The 23,119-nt window shown below is 38.0% G+C and overlaps 1 protein-coding gene across 1 annotated transcript in view; it reads right to left on the bottom strand.

Moving 5' to 3' along the window:
- Kif21a (kinesin family member 21A) overlaps positions 1 to 23,119 on the bottom strand; it is a gene marked incomplete at its 5' end in the record, with an annotated part of 66,786 nt that overhangs the window by 4,985 nt on the left and 38,682 nt on the right. Inside the window, 10 exon segments of the mRNA XM_013505950.1 lie at positions 1,614 to 1,813; positions 3,131 to 3,301; positions 4,759 to 4,876; positions 6,202 to 6,366; positions 7,874 to 8,054; positions 10,114 to 10,250; positions 13,942 to 13,980; positions 16,197 to 16,325; positions 17,657 to 17,764; positions 20,720 to 20,934. Of these exon segments, the coding sequence (XP_013361404.1) occupies positions 1,614 to 1,813; positions 3,131 to 3,301; positions 4,759 to 4,876; positions 6,202 to 6,366; positions 7,874 to 8,054; positions 10,114 to 10,250; positions 13,942 to 13,980; positions 16,197 to 16,325; positions 17,657 to 17,764; positions 20,720 to 20,934 (1,463 nt within the window).

The following is a 23,119-nucleotide window of genomic DNA, read 5'->3' as shown; positions in this document are numbered from 1 at the left end:
GAGTCTACAGTAGTTGGAATTTACAAAACCAAGAAAACAAGGGGAAAGGTCTCTTCAGAGAAAGCACCCTATAAATCTCCACAGGAGTCCCCAAGCCTTTGAATGTTAAGTTTCCCACAGTTGAGGCTGTAAGACCAGAAGAAAAGCAACAGCCAGGGAACTACATGCTGAACAATGCTCGGAGCTACTTGGATCTGCCTCAAAAAGCTTAAAAACAAGTCTCAAAAAGATGAATCTGAACCACAAGTAATTTAACTACCTGAAAAAGCCCAACACCTTTACAGGAATAGAACATCAAGACTCTCAAACTGTAGTCCTATAATATCTAACATCCATTAAAATTTTACTGGTATCCGAAGAAGCCAAGAAAATGTGAACAATCAGCACAAGAGAAACCAACGGATGATAGCAGAGGCAGAAATGACAAAAAGGATGGAATTACTGTGTGAGGACCTTAAAGTACAAAGGTCTCAGTTTTGCCACCTATAATATGGAGACTATAATTATAATACTTACCTCTGAAAATTATTATGAGGACTCACTTAGAACAACACCTTGCAGACAATAAGCATTGTAGAGATGGTTGACAAAAACAGGCCTAACTAATTTTAAAACAGATCCTCTGGGAGAGAGCTCAGTGGTAGAGCACTTTGCCCTGCCATGAACAAGGCCCTGGGTTTAATCTACAGCAAACTCTCCCCAAAATCCTTTGATTTTACCAGCTATTTTCCTAATTTTGAAAATTCATAGGGCTGGGGATTTAGCTCAGTGGCAAAAGCGCCTGCCTGGCATGCGCAAGGTCATGAGTTCAGTTCCCGGTACCAGAGAAAAACCAAAAAAAAAATAAAAATTAAAAAAAAAATAAATGAAAATTCATGCTAAATATATTTGCATGTGATGTACCTTGGATAAACTGAAAGTTTAGCTTAGTTCCTCGAAAGTGAGATCATATTATGAAAGAGAGAGAATATGGTTATTTCACACATCAACTCCTACGTCTCAGTGACACACAATGGTAGTCTTACACTGAGGGTCCCACTACATCTTTGAGTGTGTTATTTTCAGTATCAAGGACACACATTTCCAAGGAGATAAGCAAAGGTGGACACTTTTAAGAAAGTAGTGGATCTTGGAAACACTGAAAACAGTGAAATCAAAAGTAATTAACTCAGGAAAACAAAATTAATTTGCTTTGATGGACCTTAAAAATGATAAAAAAGTACTACTCTATTCCCAAGAGTCTGGAGCAGTGCCAGCCCGAGCGATTCACTGTGAATTAACAAACAAACGCCTCTATCAGCCCAGCCACCCACAAGAAGGAGAAAGCAAATGTTCTTATGTACTTCTACTTTAAAAGGAGGAAGAGGCACAGAGATATTTTTAAGAATTTTGTTAGAAATATGAAAAAGGGCAAATGTGCTGTCTTTCTGAAAACAAAAATCTTTAGAAATTAGTCATCTATGAATTTTTTTTAGATATTAAAACCATCAAGGAGAAATATGGCAGCAAACTCACTCTCACAAGCTCATGTTTCTAGATATTTACAACTGATAATAGTTATTAACCCTGAATACAAATAACCAATAGGGCAACATCACATGGGAAAAACTTACTCAGCTGCAGTGAACATGTGGGTGGAATTAACACACACAGCATTGATAGGACTATCGTGGCCTTTCATCTCGCCAATGGGCACACAAGTGTCCATGTTCCAGAGTTTCAAAATGCCCCCTCTGCAGCCGCTGAGCAACACGGGGTGGCCTGGCACCATTCCCAAGGCACAGACCCAATCTTTATGTGCATTCGGAACTTGCTGAGAAGAAAAAACAGAGACAGAGAGAAAGAGTGAGAAATATCATCAGCTTCATGGGAACTTCCCGAACCAGACATTTTCATACCAAATGAAGTTACATTTTCATTGATAAAGCACAACATTTGGAATGCTGAATGGCATAAAAATCATACAAGTTCATGTTCTATATAATAAATCAGGGATTTTAAGAAGTAAAACTATAATTTTCTCCCAACTTGCCTCATTAATTTCCACCAGTTATCCATATTAAAAGTCTATAAATGTTAAAAATCTATAGAACTGAAAAAATTCAGAAAGTACCCAAGATCTTTCAAATATCACATCCTACTCAGGGGCAATAATGTCTCACCTTTTCCAGGGACATATTTCATAAAATTAGTTTGAAAACTACAACCTTATATGTAGACTATGAGGACTGCCAATAAAATCATGAGTTTCAATGTTTTCCTGGAGAATATAGATGCTAAAGGTTTTGTTTTGCCTTTGCAAAATATCAGATGTAATCTATATATTTAACAATGAACAAGCAGTACTTACAAGACCATATGGCTATATTTTATGTACGAATATATTTATATGTACAATGTATAATCACAACCATGAATGTATATCTATAAAAAAAAGCTTCAAATACAGTATATGCATCTGTTTCCAAGTTTTTTCTATTACTGTTTATTCTACTTGTTCATTTTCATCTGCTGGTTGCAAGTAGGAAAGTGGTAGCAAATGCAGTGTGAACACGTGTACATATGCATGAGGATAATATGTGCAAGGAAAAGCTTGAAGTTGTGAATAATTCTATCTGTCAACTAATTCCTTTCCTGGAGAGTTAGCAAAAGTCATCAGTATTTAAACTTACTGACACAACGCTTCAACCCAACTATTGTTCAGTAGGAAATGCGCTACCACTCCTAGATATATGAAAATGCTCCTATAGATGAGGACTCCTTTGTATCACTCTTGACCTCAGCTAGACTTGATACTCTTTGGAACACAGGTGCATTAAAAAAAAAAAAATGCAAAACTGCACAACTGCTCTCCTCCAAGGTTGATTCTATGTAAAAAAACACATGTATGGAACAATTCCAGATCTTTCAACTCTCAGCAGTATCTGTTCTCCTCCTATCTAGCAGGTGTTCAGTACTGAATGCTTCCTTTCTTCCAGCTAGTAAGTCTGGTAACTGATAAACCACTCTTTAAGAGGAAGTCCTAATGAACATTCTCCTTAAGAAAAAAAATACACAGAAGCTCTAAGTTCCTATAGAAAACACTGAGTGGTTCTGAAATGCCTATATGCTACAAAAGGTTTTGCATTACCTGAAGAAGGTCTTTTTGAGCTATGTCCCATTTCTTGATTCCATTATCCCTGGACCCACTGAACAGGCTGTCCCCTTGAATAGTCAGTGCTTCTATTCCATCGTAATGAGGGGGTTCAAAGTTGTGCGTGGGACTCACAGTTCCAAGAGCCCCTTCAGTTACATCAAACATCTAAAAGCAAAAGCAGAAAGAGAACGACTGCCTCATTTAACTTTCAAGTAAGCATCTGTGTATGTGCATTCACAACAACACGTACTGGGTTGTGTTGATCTGACATGGTTTGTTTTGTTATAATCTGTTGTCATAACACTGCGCCTCCATTCTTCGGGGGCTGACGCGCTTCCCACTTTGCAGGGTTCTCGTCTATGATCTGATTCTAACTCCTCCTGCCACTTTCCTCAATTTAATGAACCTGAAATGAACAACCCTGAGGATGAATCTGAGTCCTGCTTCACACCAGTTCTGCTTGCATGGCACGTGCTTTCCTGTCTGCAGGCTTTTAAGAAAGACAACCAGATCTTTTCGTGTCTGTGTACAGAAATGATACGCTCAATAATAAAAATATTACGTATCAGCCCAGGGGAAATTCAAATCAACAACATGATTATTACTTCATCACTGTTAGGCAGCTCTGCGGTCCTGGAGGTCATCTCCTGTTTCCCAAAGCTGCTGTTCAAAACTGGGTCAACTTCTTAATTGCTCTCATCTCAACTGGCTGAAGGCCTCACATTTTCCTGGGAACGCTAGAGTGATCCAAAATAAATACATGGGCACTCCACCCGAAAAACTTCCTTTTACCGTCAAATAGCTTCCTGCCATCTTCGGAGACTCATGTGTACTTACTCTTTGCAAGCCTCACATCGGATCTAACTTCTACCCTTTCTTCGGCAGCCTCCACTTTTCCTTTGCACCGCACCCATTTTCTAGGCATGTAAACAGTTCAAGTCTTCTGAACATAAATCCTTCCCCTTACCCATTTTCAACTCGTTCATGTGTCAAGCAAAGTTTCTAGAAGAAGTGCTTGTGCTTTTCTTCCCTCTCTTTCTCCCCGTACCCTCTGTTACTACTGCCTGCCATGGGCATTCCCCCAGCACTGGCCTCACATTCTCTCTCCTTTGTCATCAACTCTGCCTCCTTGAACGTCTGCTTCTGGGATGCTCCCAAACCTGCATCTCCTGTCACAGCTTAACTCAAGCTCTGGACCAGCATTTCTGCTGGCCTGCATGTACATATCCTATTTCAACCTCAAATGTAACACTTCGGGAATCAAACTATGTGTCTTTCCCCACCTTATCTGCTAATTTCATGCAATTCTAATGGCCATGAAAAGGTGATGATGATAATAGTGGTGGTGGTGGTGGCGGCGATGATGATAGTGATGAAATTCAATTATTCACTGGAAGGCTAAGCTAAAAGATCTTTAAAAACTCTCCCAGTCTATCTCTTATAAAAAAATGGGAGTACATGACTAAGTAGTAGTGCAACCAGGACCTACAAATGAGGAAAAGATCCAAAAGAAAAACATGTAAAAAAGGAACAGGTTAAGGGAAAGGGTCCTGGATGGGTCTGAGTACTTCAAACCTATCACATAGTAGGCAGAGATGACTCAACAGCTCCATAATACACACTTTGATGTAATGATCCTTGGAGCCAGTGATGATCAGGTCTTGTCCACTGGAAATCTGATCTACAGTAAGGCACATAACAGGGCCTAGGTGTCCCGTTAACTTTCCTGTAGACTGAAACCTTTAAAAAGAAAGAAAAATGACTGAAAATATTTCTCAGAATGATGGGGGATAAGCCTCACCGTAAAAGTAACCTCTATTCTTTCATAACACTGTTCATTTTCTTTTTGATTTCAGCTCCATCCCTATGAAACTCTATTCAAATTAGAGTTTTAAACAACAGCCGAACCAACATACCGCACAATGGAAGTTTGACAGGCCTAAGTAAGTTATTCTAAAGCCGGGCAATTTCTTTTACGTAGTAAAGCAGCAAAATTCTCAACAAATGCTAACTGCTAATATGAACTCCCCCATATAAACTTTAATATGTTAAATGTCCAAAATTGTGACAGATATATGACTAATATTTTTGATCTTTGTGTTTGAAGAAAGCAACAATATCAATGATTAACTACAAAGTCAACAAAAATATGGATAGATTATTTTACTGCAGGCATGCACACATTTTTACATATACAGTGTACATATCATACATATACATGTACACACTCATCTATATGCATAAACCAGTGTACACACATATATGTGTACATCAGAAAGTAGGTGGTCCATTGTATCAATTATTATAAAGATATGAAAATGACTAGGACAGGGCTGGGGATTTAGCTCAGCGGCAAAAGTGCCTGCCTGGCAAGCGCAAGGTCGTGAGTTCGGTTCCTGTAAAAGAAAATGACTAGGACAGATATTGGACTGGAAGAAAAACATGTGATGTCAGTTGTCAGGGGGTGACAACAAAACTATTTCACACTTCAACTTTGAATCAAGCTCAGCTAAAGTGTAAGACCCCATACTTCAGTGCAAATAAAAATCAAAGAGACAACAAAAAGCCTTACCAACTTTATCTTTTCAATACCTCACAGTTTACATCTATTTCATTATTTTACATTCATAAAAACCCTGCGAGGATTTATATTGTTATTAAATTAATTTTACAAACTGAAAAAGTTGAGACAAACGGTGCTTCAATGATGTTAAAAAAATAATTCTTTCAAAGATATTAGTGAAACTTAGACAAGAATACATATTCACCTTTATCTAATACAGAACACATTTGCAGACAAATGGTAAGAGATTATAACACAAACCATTTGTATATTTCCTCCATGTAATTTTTTCCCAGCAAAAGAAACTCTAAGGAGGGAATACTGTGAGTTTGTTAGTGAGGACAGAAGAGACATTCAGGGTGGTTGTGCTGGCCAGAAAAACCAATGACTTTTACACTAACTTCTGTGATTGTAAAATTACATTCCATAAGAATAGTATGGTAGTAATGTCTGGAGTTTGTATTTGTGCTATGCAAGAGGTCTGTTTTTTTAAAAGTTCTACCTTTTAAGATCCCACATTCTGACAGCATTTCCAGAAGCCGCATAGAGGAATGTGCCCGTGGGGTTGAGCGCAATTTGATTGATTTGGTTCTCTCCAGAAGGAATAGCTACGATCCGGTTTGTACTTGCTGAACAGACATCTCCAAGGTTAACTTGACCAGAGGACCTTCACAGACACAAAGCAAAGCAAAACAAGTCCATTTCCATACATGAAGCAGGCTCAGCGTCTTGGATCCCTAGGAAACTGGCTTGTAGGCCACAAGAAGAACTTTGTCCATTTGTCACCAATTACACAGAGAACATACAAATGTCTGCTGACTAAGGAAATGAACAAAATAGGACGACATGGTTTAAAACTCTTACTTTGATGCCTATCACATGTTGTTAGTAATGACTAAAATATCATTGAAAAAAGATTAGTTATAAAAGATAAAAACTTAGCAAATGATATAATTCCATAAAAGTGATTTGCTTTCCTATGGTTTCAGAAGTTCTCTGTGGACTGGCCTTACCAAATTCCTTCGGTGTATAAAACTTGCCTTTTTGAATTACAGGCATTGGGGACTTTTTAAGTTATTTACAAGGGGCTGGGGATTTAGCTCAGTGGCACAGCGCCTGCCTGGCAAGCGCAAGGTTGTGAGTTTGATTCCTGGTACTGGGAAGAAAAAGTTATTTGCAGTTTTTCTTACTTTAACTCAAATACAGATAAGTATCTACTATGTGTTAAAGTCTTAACCATAGCTTATTTCTACTACTTCAGATAGATTCTAGATGGTATTTTAAACCATTTTTAAACACTTTCTCAGCTAACTTCTAAAATATTAAGTTACAACCAATCTTTTCAAATTTGATTCTAGTGATTCACTTGAATTGGTGAATTTCTAACATTATATATTTATATATATATTTTTTGGAAGGTGCTCTCTTTCTATATATATAGTTCTTTTCCTACAAAACTTCTTTCAAGAGACTTATATTCAATATGGTAAATAATTTGTAGTTCTCTAATTATAAATTACTCAAAAGTTAATAGTCCCTACTATATGAACTGTACAAATTAGTAGAAGTTAACCTTTGCAATTCTCCCATTTACTCATTTACAGAGCTCACTCAATTTTAGTTATACAAAACGATTCTCCAATCTCATGGCAAGAAGAATCACTGTTTTAGATTTTTAAACACGTTTATAATAACACACAGTGAAAAAACCTCATTCTCCAATTGTCCAACACAACCTACAATTATGAAATTTGTGCCAACCTCAAAGTAGTCTCAGACCTAAAATTATACTCTGTCATTCAATACCTCTTAATTAAAGGTTACAAGTACTTTTTACAATGGTAATTATAGACATTTTACGAGTTTTGCATTTATTTGAGGCTAGTAATATAAACCCCTTATCCAGTGGTAAATAGTACGAAAATGTAATATCTTCATATCTGAGAGGGAGAAAACAAGAAATGTGTATTTAGCAAATCAAATACAGTTAACCTCTTCCTGTTTACCGTGGACTCACTCTGTCAATCTGTTTTTTTTTTTTTTTTCTCATTTTATCTGGGTTTTATTATTGTGAACGCTTGCAACAATCTGTGATGCATCCACAGCTCTGTATTTTCCTGTTGTTTATAAAATAACTATTTACCCCTTATGCTATTAGTTTTGAAGTTACTTACGTCAGTGTTCGAATGCACTTCGCTGAATCTCTGATGTCCCACACCTTAATGTAAGATGTTGACACCGTGAAGACCAAGCTTGTGTAGTTACAGTATTTTACAGACACAACATTGTTGGGATGACCCCCCAGGGACATGATCTCCTGCCCCGTCACTAGATTCCACACTTTACAAGTGCGATCTAAAACAGACAAAAAGAGAAGAACACTAGTAATATGAATGATTTATACATTCTCTTAATAATAAAAAATATTTAAATAATTTCTCCTGTCTGAGAAGAAAATGAGAGTAAAATAGTAATTATTCAATTAACACGTGTCAGGCTTCTTCATCTCACCCATGAGACTCTGTGGCAGGTTTATAAGTAAGGTAGGTGTAAAAGATCGGTGAAAGTCACGGATTTTGGTTTACACCTCACACACTATTAAAACTATAGGTGTAACAATTTTTGAAATAACCGTACAAGTCTTGCCTCAAATTATCCTGAATTTAAAATGCCCGTCTAGAATCAGCTTCTTCAAAATACTGCATTCTGCTTCGAGTACTCCTCACGACCCACTTTTATAAACACATATACCTTTTTGCCCTCAGGGGACTGATGGATTTTATTTTTATTCTGACCCAAAAAAATAATCACCAAACTTTTCTATTTTGTTTTTCTGACATGTTGAGTAACTAAGTACTGTGGAAAGATAAATCTGAATCTCCAGAACAGTATATTTTCATATAACAGCTTTGTTTCATTGGAGAAATTTCTTGTCATTATTCTCAAAGTTCTGGTTTGTCATACTTCCCTTATAAATAACGAGCAACAAATGTTTGCTGATTAAAATGAATCTTGCAATATCACTAAATTCTAAAAACTTTTACTAGCTTTTTAAATTCTCATGCATGGCTTCATTTTTATGACTCTAACCACCCTGACCACAACTTCTCTTGCTTGTATTCTTCCTTGTATTCTGCCTGGTATTCAGCCCAGCTGGACTTCATTTCCAAACATACTCTATTTTTACTTCCACTTCTGCTAGTTTTATTCTGTTGTCCTGATCATCAATTCTTACAAATCAATATCCAAATCACCCCATAAAGTTCATCCCAAATGCCTCATAGTCAAAGCCTTCCATGGTTCTTAAAACTACACATGATATCTCCCTTTGCAGAACCCCAAGTCCTTTATTCTAGAACTCTTTGAAGTTGTTTATAGCTGATTTCTAGTTGCTTGCAATTGTACCAAAGGTTTGAAGAGTGCAGAATTGGAAATGCTGGTTTTTCTACTTACCTAGCTAAATCTACTTGAGAAAATTTAATGTCTTGAATCCTGAGTTTCTTCATCATTAAAATGAGGGTAAAATATGTAACTCGTTGCAGTTGTTATGGAAATTAAGTGAGATACATCTGTATAGTGAGTGCTTCAAAGTCTCCCACACAGTACAGAAATGGTGCTTGCTACTGTCTATTCTTTTTAGCAGAGTATATATTTTAATGGCTTTTTGCAAATCTGATATTAACCTGCATTATAAAATCTAGAATCTTACATTCAGTAAGGGCCCAAATTGTGGAGGGAGATGCATTCTCTCACCACTGCACTCACCAAACATCAAGAAGTTCTACTTTCTTCCTAAATATGCATTTGTTTTTGTTATGGTTGATACACTGTGTCAACCTGGGGAGTCTACAGGCTTGGCTAAGTGACTCAGCAGTGCTACATCCTGGGGTGACAAGGACATGCCCTTGCTGCTCTAGGATGTTGTTCACTGTGTCAGTGTGAGTTCAGAAGGTTAACTATGTGATTCAGCAGGGAGCAGGGTGCTTACTTTGTACTCATCCTGAGCCTGTGCAGGAGGAGGGCATGGAGACGGTGTGAGTGCTACACGCGCCTTGGGCGGGGTAGCCTGCTTACAGCATAAGGGAGGGAAACAGGCTTGCTCCTCTCCCCCTTTTTGCTCTTGTTGCTTTGCAATCTTCTGCCACCATGAACGTTTGCCCTCTGCCATGCGCCACTCTGCCTCAGACCCTGCCAAGTATAGGCTGAAACCTCCACAAACTGTAAGCTAAATAAACTTTTCCTTCTTTAATTTTGGGCCCTGGATATTTTGTCTCAGCAACAAGAGCAAGGTAACCAAGAGAGTTTTATATTTTATATAATTCAGAGATTGAACCAATGATCACATTCTTAAACAGCCTGTCAAAAAGTTAACCTTAAAACAACTATCAAATATTAGCCTTATAACTACTGGTACCTTTTGATCCAGTGAAGAGAAGATCATCAGTAGAATCCACACATAGCACAGCTTTTGTGTGTCCTTCGGCTATGTGAACACACTGCAGCGGAGCTGCTCTGATTCCTTTTGAAGCGGGAAATGGGTTGATTATGCCCCTGAGGTGCAGAAACAAACAAACCAACCAAGATTCACTTCAGTGGCTCTATTATGGGAATAGGTTTCCCCTGGTTTTAGAAAGTTTTTATAAGTAATTAGTAATAAAAGCTAGACTGATCTCTTGGTGCTTTTGTAGGGAAAAGGACAGAGATGAAGTGTGAAACAGTGACAGCACTGATGCAGTGCCTCGACTAATTAGGCACCTGCTAGGAAAGCTGATGAGATATTGGGGTTTTTCCTATTAACAGCTTCAGCTCTCCAAAGCTTACAGAAGCAATACTGGCAGCGATTTGGTGCATTGCACTCTGACAAATTAGGAAGAAGCATAGAAGATGAGCACCGGGAAGACATGGCTCTGTGTCACGCTGGAGTGTAAATCCACGTCAAAAAGAACATGATGGAGAGCATGACACACCGCCACTGACACCACTACGAAAGTAGTTTTCAAGCAAAAACTGAAGAAGACACTAGAATTACAGCACACAGAAAATACAGGGAGGATTATTCAAAAAGATAAGAAACTTAAAGGAAAAAACTCTAACAATCTCAAAGAAGATTTAAAACTAAGAATTTTTTAAAAAACATAGAATTTCTTTTAATTTTTTTTTTAATTTTTTTTTTTTTTTTTTGGTTTTGGTTTTTCTCCGGTACCGGGAACCGAACTCACGACCTTGCGCTTGCCAGGCAGGCGCTTTGCCGCTGAGCTAAATCCCCAGCCCCAAAACATAGAATTTCTATAGGGTACTTTCCATAAGCTTCTTATTGCTGGAATTTCTGCTTTGTGGCACAGCTTGTACTATGGGGATATATATATTATCAAAATATTGTTCCTCCCCTAAAGAAGCTTAAAATAGGGTCTAAGTTAAAATAATTGTATCAGGAAGGCTAAAGGTGAAAAGGAATTAGACATGGTAAACCTACAACTTATAGGAAAAAGAAAAATTATGTTGAAATACGTCCATATAAGGCAGATGGTGGGGCTGGGGATTTAGCTCAGTGGCATAGAGCCTGCCTGGCAAGCACGATGTTGTGAGTTCGATTTCCGGTACTGGACAAAAATAAAATAAAATAAAATAAAATAAAATAAAATAAAATAAAAAATAAGGCAGGTGGCATAATGCCAGTACAAACATAGGATAAAGCAGAGCTAGTGTGTTTCTGCCTTCTTGGTGAAAGAATACTCTTCAGAAGAAAGGGTGAGGGACAGAATAGAAGACCACTAAGAAACAGGGAGCTAGCAGGGGCATCTGGAGAATGAGGCGGAGGGGAATGAAGGTGACCGGATGGAACCCCAAGCTGAACGTGGTCACTGTGTATGGCAAATGTGCTAATAAAAACAGAGGCAGTGGGCAGGGGCAATTAAGAAGAAATACAGGCTCAAGACAAGTGAGACCTGACAGTGAGTGGATCCTTACTCAGTGAGTTCAATATTTGTTGTTAAACTACTATGTCATGGGGTTTTGAAAGGAAATGCCATGCTAGAGGCAAAGTCATTGCCAGCACCCTCAGAAGTCACAAAGATCACTAAAGGAGCAGAACACATAGACCTGATTTTCTAAGAAGCAAGAAAAAAAGATGTTACAGCTGACAGACAGGTAAAGCTTCTTGCTGAGTCTGACAGAGGAAGATAATAAATCATTATAAATACTTCAAAATATATACTCATGGGGATGTGGCTTGGTGGTAGAGCGCTTACCTAGCATGTATGAGCCTGGGTTCAATCACCAGTACCACACAAAAATAAAATATTTTTTAGAAAAATGTTCATTAGTAAAAGAAAATGTAGGCTCACAGATTTCATGGGGAAAGTTTTTTTATAGGGTTGAAAGGCAGCAAATTAGGGAAATGTCACAGTCACAATATAAGTGGACTCCAATAAAACCTATGTGATAAGCTTTTCGAGTGATACCTTTGAGGACAAAGTAAACATGGCAGTGCTGTAGTAAAGTGATTACAAAGCTGGCTGAGGGTCACAGCTACGGAAGGAGTCAATGTCATTGTCAACTTGGAAACTCTTCTGTACCTAGCCAATCTCTTCCTGACCTGACATATTAAATGGATATATGAAAGAGCTGGACACTGTACTGTGCTGCTGGGGGGGAAATATTACTGAAAAAAGTTCATTTGCTTTACGTACCTCCTAAGCACTCAAATAATCACTGCATAAAATTTAAACTGAAGATTTTAATCAAAGACAGAGCAGAATGCTCCAAGTAGGGGACAGAGTCATGAGTGACCTAAGTCTAAAATATGAAAAGGGCTTTATTGTTGAATATAAGACCAAAGAACTGACAATTTACGCTTCCTCCATCAACATTACACCACTTCCCAAGGCCCTGGGCTCAGCCACTACTGCTCCTAATGACAGTAACAGAAACACAGACACTGGGAGTCATGGTATTTCACCCTCTACCAACATTAATCCAATCAGATTCTGAAATATAAGAACGAGCTTGAAAATAGGTTTTTAAGTTAAAAACAAATATTACAAATTTGAACAACAGACTGAGCTGAAGGGGGAAAACGCTTACTTTTGCTCCAGGCCGACCACTGAAGCAGTGTACTACCGAGAATAGGATTAATTTCTCTCCTTCCCCCTGCCTCCCTTTTGGACGATGTTATGGTTTGTGTCTAGATGTCCCCCCCCAAAGCCTCATGTAGTCATAAAGAGTTTTTTTGGAGGTGGTGAATCTAGTGTGATTAATTCATAGTGCATTGCTAGGATTAAGGGTGGATGACTGCTGGAGCAGTCAGCTGATTGGACTGACACCTCCCCAATCCCGGTAAGCTATACAATATAAGAGACTGAACGAGGCTTGTCTCACACCCTCTCTTGTTGCTTTTGCTGTCTTCTGCCACCATGAACTGTTGCCCCTCTGCCATGTGCCACCCTGCCTTGGAGCCATCTGATTATGGACTGAAACCTCCACAAACTGTGAGCTAAATAAACTTTTCCCCTTTAATGTTGGGTGTCAGGTATTTGTCTCAGCAATGAGAGAAAAGTAACTGAGACAGAAGGTCTGCTTATGATCAGCAAACTGACAATAAAACAAGGGAAACAAGTGAAAAATGGGGAAGAGATGGAAGGGTAAGTGTGGAGAAGAAACAAAAGAGAAAAAAAATTAAAGGCCTTCTCAAAATCTAGGAAATACCACTATTTTTAAAAAAATGTATGTATTAGTGAAAGCTGTTTTTGGTAGTAAAACTCCTTTAGCTTCATTTCTTTTTTCTATTTTTTAATATGATAGTGTCCTTTTCTATAGTATACCTTTATCACATGACATTTTTATTTAAAATTGCTAACCCACCAAGAAAAAATAGCTTACCTACCCCCCATACTTAGCAGCAACTGAAATACTTAACGAGTGAAAGCAAGCCTTCTTGATACCAACATTCAGAAAGCCTGATTTGTTTTAAAGAAAACATTTAGATTACAGAGAGAAAACACATACAACATCTTACACTATGATACAGTTCGCCAGTGCTTTATCTGTAAGGTATGATCACAAAAATACATTAAAATTAATACATTGTAAACTATGAGTGCCTTTAGATTACAGACAGACATTAGTGCACTACAGGCTTATAACAAAGCATGCAACAAAAATGAAACTTGCTCAGAATTTCTAGAAAAGGCATTTGGGGACACAAACGAGATGTTAGAAGGTAGGAAAGATAGGAAGAAAGTACCTGTGTACCTCCGACAGAGAAGAGTCACTTTCATCAGACCTACAGCGAGAGAGTTAGAATTATGAGGAGAAAAGATACGGATGTCAACAGGTACAGACACGGACACAGGACTGCAAACCAACAGCAGGAAGACAGAACAGCACACACTTCCTGCACGGTGCGCTGCTTTGCTACTGGCACCAAACGTCAGCAGGTCTAAGTCGGGAGACCATCTGACTCACGCATCCTACCACAGTGCAGGGGGCCAAGCTTCCTCTCCATTACTGACCCACACAGTCTACTGTATCAGCACTTCTAACATCTCCATCCTGGAGAGGAACAGAACCAAGTACAAGGAGTACACCACTGCAAGGTTTCTCCCGTTAATGCGACTAATACTTAGGGGAAACTTCGTCTCAACAGTGGCTTTAATTCACCTTGGTATTTGTTACTGCGGGTGGAGACTCTCCGGTCGAGGTTTCATAAACACACTGTATGTCTGCGTGGAAAGTAAACCATTTAAAATTGTAATAACCCTAGTTTAACTCTAAGCAGGCCCTCAGTAGGCAAGAGACTCCTATTAGCACTCTTGGTGGTGAGTCTGACCACGCTGAGCTCTATTTAGAGTGCTAAGAGGCTCGCGCAGAGGAGGGCAGGCTGAGTGCTGGCCTGGAATGCGAGCAGCACAGGAGCGGGGTGGAGCAGACTCAAAAGGAGCTCCAAAGAAAGAGACACAAAAGACATGAGTTTTTGAAAGTATTAAGTCAAATATTCTAGGTGTTAGAGAGAGGACAATAGAGGCAAGTTATTGATAGTTCATAAAATATTTCAGTAAAAATATAAAACTATGATAGGTTGTCAAGGTTATCAAAAGACTGACCAAAAAAAAACCAAAAAAAAAAAAAAAAACAAGAAAAAAGGGCCAGCACTATAGCTCAGCAGCACAGCACCTGCCTGGCAAGTGCAAGGTCATGAGTTTGATTCCTGGTACCAAAAAAAAAAAAAAATCAAAAGACTGACAAAATTTTGTTAAGTACTATTTATGCATTATAGATGAACTATTATAATTCTTGATATAACTAGTAAAAATGGATTTCCCCAAAATATTTTTAATATCCTATTTTTCTGAATTAATGAGAGAAATGATTAAGTATTATTAAAAAGTATTTTATTTAATGATACGCAAAAATGTTTACCTCTCCAGATCAATTTGAAGAACACGCCATCTACTGATTAAATTATATCAATGTCTAATGAAGAATACATAAAAGAATTGATCCATACAAATTACTTCAAAATGTTAATTTAAGTTTATAGCGCTTAGCACAGTCTAAACATGCCAGAGAGATCTTAAAAGGCATCTTATAAATTCCAGAGGCCTTTGATATATACAGGGAGAAAATAGCACAGAAAACAAACAGGCCTGGGAATGCAGCTCAGTAGAAAGGCGCTTGTCTAGCATGCACGAGGCCCTGGGGTCAATCCCCAGTACTGCAAACAAACAAAAAAAAGCAAAAGAAAAAAGTCACAATCAGGGTGGGGAGGACGGGCCTCAAGCACATACAGCCACACGGCAGTACTCAAATTCCAGTTAGAGTTAATGACTACCTTGTGGCAATACTGTTAGTACTGAATTCTTGCAAGAGAGATTCTGGCTCAAGGTGGGGTACTTTTAACATCTAATTTAATGAAAATGACATTTTCCACATCCCTCCAACCTCCCCTCCCCTACAGCCTCCTCCTAGTCCCCCCCCCCCCCCGCTCCATCTATAAAGGTGTTCTTTTTTCCAAGAACATCATTACTGCTGTTTTATGGTGTATTTTTATAGAAAAAAAAATATCAAATAACACATTACATATATAACAGTGGTCTCTGAAGGTGTTGAATCTACCAAAAGTACAAAATGTGCCTCTGTTCAACTCAAGCTATCAAGAATAGAAGTGTTTGTAGGTTCATAAAAGCTGAAGAATCCCAAAAAATTTAACCTTCAAGTGGTCTCCGAGGTTTTTCCATTCTAATTTCCTTGCAAAAGAAAAGGTAAGACAAGTGGTGAAAGTATAGCAATGCAATCTATCACAAAGAATAATGCTCAGCAGGAGAAAAATTTTCTCTCTTGTGGACTACATGGTTCCTTTCCATTAGATAAATACATCAAGTATGGCCTGCGTGCACAAGTCTCACTCCATCTCCCACACTGAGACGGCTCGAGCTTTCAACAGGCTGCATCGAAAGGCTCAGAATGTTCTGGAAACAGTCATTTTCCATAATGACTTACTTATCCTGCTGAACTGATGTGTTTCCCTGAGAAACAGTAAGACGATTAAAGACATTCAGTTCATTACGGGGCCGGCTTGGTGGGGAAGAAGGAGGCGAAAGACTAGCCTCTGAGGTTCCAGAATCTGAGCTACAAGAAAAAGAACATTAAACAGGTGGCTTTAGTTGGTTACACTTTGTTAGGAAGGTTACAGGAAACATGCTTTTTTCTTTTTTTACAGGCTTTTCATTAGAGAATTCCTTCTTTTCTTCCTTTCTTTCTTTGTAAGACAAAATGCTCTCTGAACAATTTCATTTAAAAAGCTTCCCACTGGAGTTTGCTACACTGGCCACAAGACAGCACGACAGAAAGACTCTGCCTAATGAAATGGGAAGGCCAGCAGTGAGGCGGGCCAAATTTAAAATTACACAATGTCAGACTTCAGAACAAACTGCTCTGCTGACAGGTAAGAAAACGAACTCAGAGCTTGAGCGCAATCTGCATCCTCAGTTGATTCGTTCATTTTGTAAAACTTATCTGCTCCATTCTCCCATTTTCCAATGATTCTTGAGACAGCCGATTCGTTAGAAATAGGCAAATAGAATCTTTAAAAACAGAGAAAGCCAGGATGAGGAGAAGGATCATTTCTATGACATTCAAGTCAGCTGAGTCAGTGGTCAAGGCAGAATACGTTTTTGGGCTCAGGGCGTGAGGAGGTAAGATCGTCCACTGAGGTACAGAAAATATATCAACACTTCTTATGTTTATTTTGTATTAAAGAAATGAAGGAAATGGCCTTACTAATATTTACAGGTAGACTGAAATCGATGCTGTACCTCACAGCCGTGTCTGAACTCTACCGTCACACGGGACACGTTGGGTAATCTAACGAGAAGCAAGGGAACGGTGATTCTCATGCGCTAGACTTGTGCATACTGCTGTGTTGCAATTTATAAACGCCCAGTGAGGTGGATCGTTAGATCACATCATGTATTGATAACCACACTAACCCTCCCAACACAAAAGAATTAACTGAGGCTAATTCAAAAATCCAAACTTGAAACCAGCAAGACAATGACACAGCTAACACACCGCATGAGTTATACTAGTTTTTTGGCCCACTACTTTAAAGAGGTAAAGTCAATGTCAGATGGCATTCGAAATTAATTTCAAGTTTCTATAGACAAGTTTAAACTGTAAATTTAGTAAGCCTCAGTCCAAGTGCATAGTCACTCTTCAGTGACATCCAGAAATAACTGAGAAGTTCGTGGACATGAACAGGAGTAAGTACTCAGATTCATTAACAGGCGTACATGGACCAGACAGTCACCTGACCACACCGATGGCTGACTTGATTGTCCTGATTAGTCACATCAGTCATAAACACAGCCAGGCTCGATTTGCAAATTAAATCCACTACTCTCCTGGAGCATCTGTGCGGCAGACACTCCTACAGCCTCTTAGGGAAAGGCGTTACTTACTGCTTTTGTTCCTTGGCCTTTGATTTCTCTGCTTTCTCATAGGCCTTTCTCCTAGTTCCCGGGGAAGGCTCTGGTATTTTCTTTTCTGGTAGAGATGACTGTCTGGAACTAAAACAGGAAAAGGTTTTCGAATTACCTTGTTATATTAAGATATATATATAAGCCTGGTAGTCAGTCCAGAATTTTAATAGATTAATGACTGTAATGAGAGAAAGATTATTACTTGAGAATAAAAATAAAGCTCGAATAGGAAAATATTATGAGTTAATTTCAGTTGATACAAGCTTGATAACTATATTCAATTTAAAATTTTTAATAGATTAATAACTAACTTAAGATTATTACTTGGAGACAAAAAGTAAAATATGATAGGAAAACATTGTATGAGTTGTTTTTATTTGATATAAACTTGATAGCTATAAGTTTTTAAATTGGCAGTCCAATTAAATACATGTAAACCTATCATCTCTGAATGTAAATATCAATACTGTACTGGAAAGTAATAAATATTTTATTTGAAGTATAAATGTTAAAGCTTTATGGAAAATTACTTCTATTGAAGAAAATTTACATTTATAAAAGCTTACAAGAACAAAAATATTAGGATATCAGAATATAAGAAACAATGAGATTTAATAAATTAATATTTAAACAGTCACAAAATAGTCATACAGGTAATCATACACAAAAATGATAGCATTATTCTACTGAATTATTATTTAGGTAAGAATTAGTAGGTACGTATATTTTAGTAATAAAATTATTCCTGCCTTGTAAGTTTAAAATGTTGGGGGCTGGGGATACAGCTCAGCGGCACAAGCGCCTACCCAGCAAGTGCAAGGTCCTAAGTTCGATTCCCAGTACCACAAAAAAAAAAAGTTTAAAATGTTGAATATCTATTATATAATTAAACATTCAGGAATATGATTTTTGTATATGATTGTAATGAATTTTAAGTGCAAAAAAATATAACTTTACTATTCCTGACTAGTTATAGTAATTAAAAAAAAAACACTAAGGAATTGGAAACGAAGACCCCTAGAAAGGCTTTACATGACCCTCACTTAAAAGTGAAAATTAGCCAGGTATGGGGCACATGCCTTTAATCTCAGCACTCTGGGAGGCTGAGACAGGAGGCTAAAGAGTTCCAGCCCAGCCTGACAACTTAGTGACTTAGCAAAAGTAAAGAATTCTTTACTTGTCTCAAAGTAAAGAATAAAAAAAAGCTGGGGAATGTAGCTCAGTGTAAAGGCCCTTGGTCCAATATCCAAAGGTGGAAAAAAGAAAAAAGTGGAAACTAAATATAGGTAGACTTCACATGCCTGATATCTCTAAGCTGAGGAACTCACATTTTAGAAATTCTGCATCATGCAAACCATACGGATTACCAAAATAAATTATTTTACTTTATGGATAAATGCTGTGCAGTAATGGTTTATAAGAATTATAATTATTATTATTATATAATATAACAATTATATAATAATTATTATTATATGCATTACGCATATGGAGCCAACTCCTAACACCGCAAAGAATCACTGGGTATGGTGGTGCAGGCCGGTAATCCCAGCACTCAGGAGGCCAAGGCAGGAGAATCATGGCAAGTTCAAAGCCAGCCTGGGCTACAAAGTGAGTTCAAGGCCAGCCTGAGCTACATAATGAAACTCTGTCTCAAAAAAGACAAAAAGATTTTTTTAAAAATTCAAAGAATTACAGACTCCTGACTTTATGAAAAGATACTTCCTACAACCTGTCAAAAAGGACATATATTTTTAAATGAAAAAAGAAAACAAACAAAACCAGTATTACCTGAATCTGGATTCCAGGCCACAGATTTAGTCTTGAAGTTCCAAAGTCTCTGTTCATCTGTTTGACTAAATGCTGAGCACATGCAAGTCCCTAAAATCTATCCTCAGTTCAATATCACTATTTTCACCAAAAGTATTTCATCTACTCTCATTTTATCACAAGAGCAATGAAGCCATAGCTACACTGGTTAGCAATAACTGATAGTTAATTATATAAGCCATGTCAAGCACATGCAAGAAAATTCTGTCATCATTAAAATTAATTTTGGAAACTAAGGTGGCGATGAAAGCTAATGGAAATGTCTTCATGAAAAGAAGAGCATTACAGGAAACAGACATTCAAGGGTGTAGACTTTGTTATTTTTGTATTATTTGCAGAGTCTTATACAGTATGTGCCACTTTTATAGGAAATATTCCTCAATTCAGAGATCTATTTATTCCAATAAAGCACTTGCTAGACTCTATGGGAGATGCAGTTTGGAAAACATCATCTAAAAAGTTTACATGTGAATGACCTAACTTTAACATAACTTTAACCAAAGTATAATTTTGTTAACATATTTTAACCAAAATATACACGCACACAAGTTATACATACTCGCCTGTGTAGGAAAGTCTTTCTTTGCTCTCAAAATAATAATGAAAAAAATTGTAAGCAAGACTTGTTTTGAATAGCAGGTTTCTTGCTCAGAATATCAGATGGGAGACAGGATATTCCCTCCTTCAAATCTTTAATAATCCCAATGAAAATATTTAGTACAAGTACATAGTCACGTAGTATGCTTCAAGGTAAAGAATTAGAAACACTGAAAATGTATTAATTTTGTGTAACTGGTATTTCTTTTTTCTTCAAAAGGGTCAGCAAAGAAAGAACCAGGATATAGGTAATTTAGATCAAATCTGAGTTATAAACCTTCTATTTATATAAAGTATAACTTTAACCTGTTTCAGGAGTCCCTAAATAAGTTTTATCTGTAATTTGTATTTCAGTCTTTGTGCAAATTACAGTTCCTAAGAATGACCCTCAAACTTGGAGAAAAAACAAAACAACTCAACAAAGAATATCTCACCTTAAATTATTTTGACAGTCAAAAAAGAAAAAAATAGCGGAGATAATACCTAACAGATACTATTTTGAAAATGAGAGATCTCCCTTACTTAAATTTTTTTAAATAGAAGTAAGAAATCAGCAACATGCATGTTTTTTAAAAGCCAAAAGAAAGGAAGTTAGTGTAGCCGGGCCAGACTTACATGCTGCCTATCTTAGAAGGTAAGCCAGACGGGGGAGGAGGCTCTTTTTCCCTAGCAGCAGTGCCACTGGTCTCTGCACTCACTCCAGTCTCTCGCCCTTCGGCCGCAGGTACGAGAGGGCCAGGCAAGCAGGCATCTCCTGCACTAACGTCTGACGCTAGTTCACTGCTATCTGCATACAGCAGTTCCATCTGAGTGGTGGTTCTCCTTCGGGCCTGGTCAGGAACGGAAGGAAAAGCAATCAGGAGCAAACTTCCGCGTAGAACTTGATTAGGAGATAGAGACTTGCATTAGTTTGAAACAGGTTAAAAACATTTAGCGTGTCTTTCTCTAGCAGGTATGTCAAACAGAGCACGTGAGACAGTGACAAGCCAGAGACAGAGCCGGAAAAGGCCTCTGGAGGCCATAGTAACCCCAACGGGCACCGTACGTACGTGTCAGGCACAGTTCTGAACACTTTACTACAGTAGCGTGTAGACAGGAGATATCATTATGTCAATTCACAAATGAGGAAACTAAAGCAGAGGGAAGCTAAATAGTTTGCCCAGGGTCATAAAGAGAGTACGCTGCAAGGCCAGAATAAAAGGCAGACAGTTTGTCTGCTCTATTGCTGTGTGATCCCACAAGTGGCTACTCCTTTGATATATTTTTTAAAAGAGAGAAAAAAAGAAAAAGAGGGAGAAAGGAGTGAAATAAGGCAGTCAAGCGACAATTACAGGGATGTCAACTACATTCTGATTTTTCTCCTGTTTCAATGCCTTTTCATGTACATTTCTAACTTTTTTATTTCAATTTTGATGACCCTTCTTTCTCATCTTTAGTCTGCCCTCTGGAATAATTTAATACCAGGCTACACCAGCTTTGGGCAATACACTGGGCTGATGAAGTTATTTTCTTAGAAATTAAACTCACTAGAAGCATTCTGCGCTTACTCTTGAAAACCAAGTGAGTACACCATCACCGTTCAGAGCTGATTACTGGGATCTCTGACAAATCAGCAGATGAAAGTGCTGACCAGATGACAAGCCCCCAGAGGGCAGGCGTGTCGTTTTATTCAAATTTACGGCTCCTGCATGTAACACAATACCAGTGTAGACCTACTTCAAATATACAATCAACTTTGTTTTATACATGAGTGAAAATGGAATTACATGAGATCTTATCAGCATCTCTGCAGTTCAAACCAAGTAGCAGGTAGCATTTCAGAACACTTTTGGAAGGAGACTGCCCTAAGCCATCCGTGATATTTTCAACACTCTCCACAGCCAAGATCCTAGGACAGAAAAGAATTTTTTCTTGGGTATCTCTAACTAGAGTGATTCTTTTGGGAAATGACTTTCAGGTCATCACTCCGTGTATCTCTCTGACATCTCTTGGGCACAACTAACTAGGCTTCAGCAGGGCCTGAAAAATAAAAGGCACCTTAAGAGATTCTCTTCTCTGCTTAGGACTGGGTTCAAACCTTATCAGAATGTTTTCCTTGAGGTTTCATAACCTGCTTGGCCACTCAGAACAGTGAAACACAAATCACATGTTGCCAAGCCAGTAGCTCAAAGATAATACAAACAGGGTATGGAGACGATTTTGGATTAGCTTTCCCAGTGTTTAAAACATAAAGGAATACTGTACAAGAATGTATATTTAAAATTTCTCTTGAAGAAACGGAAGATCTGACTAGCCTAAGGCTCCTATTCCCCTGTGGCAGCAATGAGCACGACTTTCTGGTGGCTATGTGCTTCAGATGGGCATGTACTCTTCGAGGAATCACACGATCCCCCCGCTGCCTCCCATTCATGATTTTACAGCCAGGCCAGGCAAGTATTACTTTTTCAAATCATTCCATAAATATTTACTAAAAACTGTAAGAATTCCTAGTTACCAAACATCTGAAGATCACTAGTTAATGCATCTAGTATCAAATGCAATCATTCTCAATCTGAAATGTATGTGTGTCTTACACATTTAACGGCAGGCATCATTTATACTAACATATTTTTAAAGCCCCACAAAAGAGCCAGGCATGGTGGCACATGCCTGTAATTCCAGCACTGGGGAGGCTGAGACAGGAGGATTGCTATGAGTTCTAGGCTAGCCAGGGCTGCACAGTAAGTTCAAGGCCAGCCTGAATTACAGAGTGAGACCCTGTCCCCCTACCCCCCAAAAAAACCCTATAAATATTCATTACAGCCTCATAATTTTTAACATAAAACTTTAGTCAAACAACCTCAGAATACTCGTTAAACAAAATAAGTAAGAACTACCTAAGAACATAACAGAATGCTAAAATTTCAAATCTCCTACAAATTAATCATTTTTATTGTATGCTACAACTTGGTCTGCCAGGAGCCTAAGAACCGGCTTTTGTAATTACATTTCACCCAGTGAAAATTTGCAAGAATA

Source organism: Chinchilla lanigera, unplaced genomic scaffold (genome assembly GCF_000276665.1).
Source record: "Chinchilla lanigera isolate Chin_1 unplaced genomic scaffold, ChiLan1.0 scaffold00104, whole genome shotgun sequence".
NCBI lineage: Eukaryota > Metazoa > Chordata > Mammalia > Rodentia > Chinchillidae > Chinchilla > Chinchilla lanigera.
This window is presented reverse-complemented; position numbering and strand designations above follow the sequence as displayed.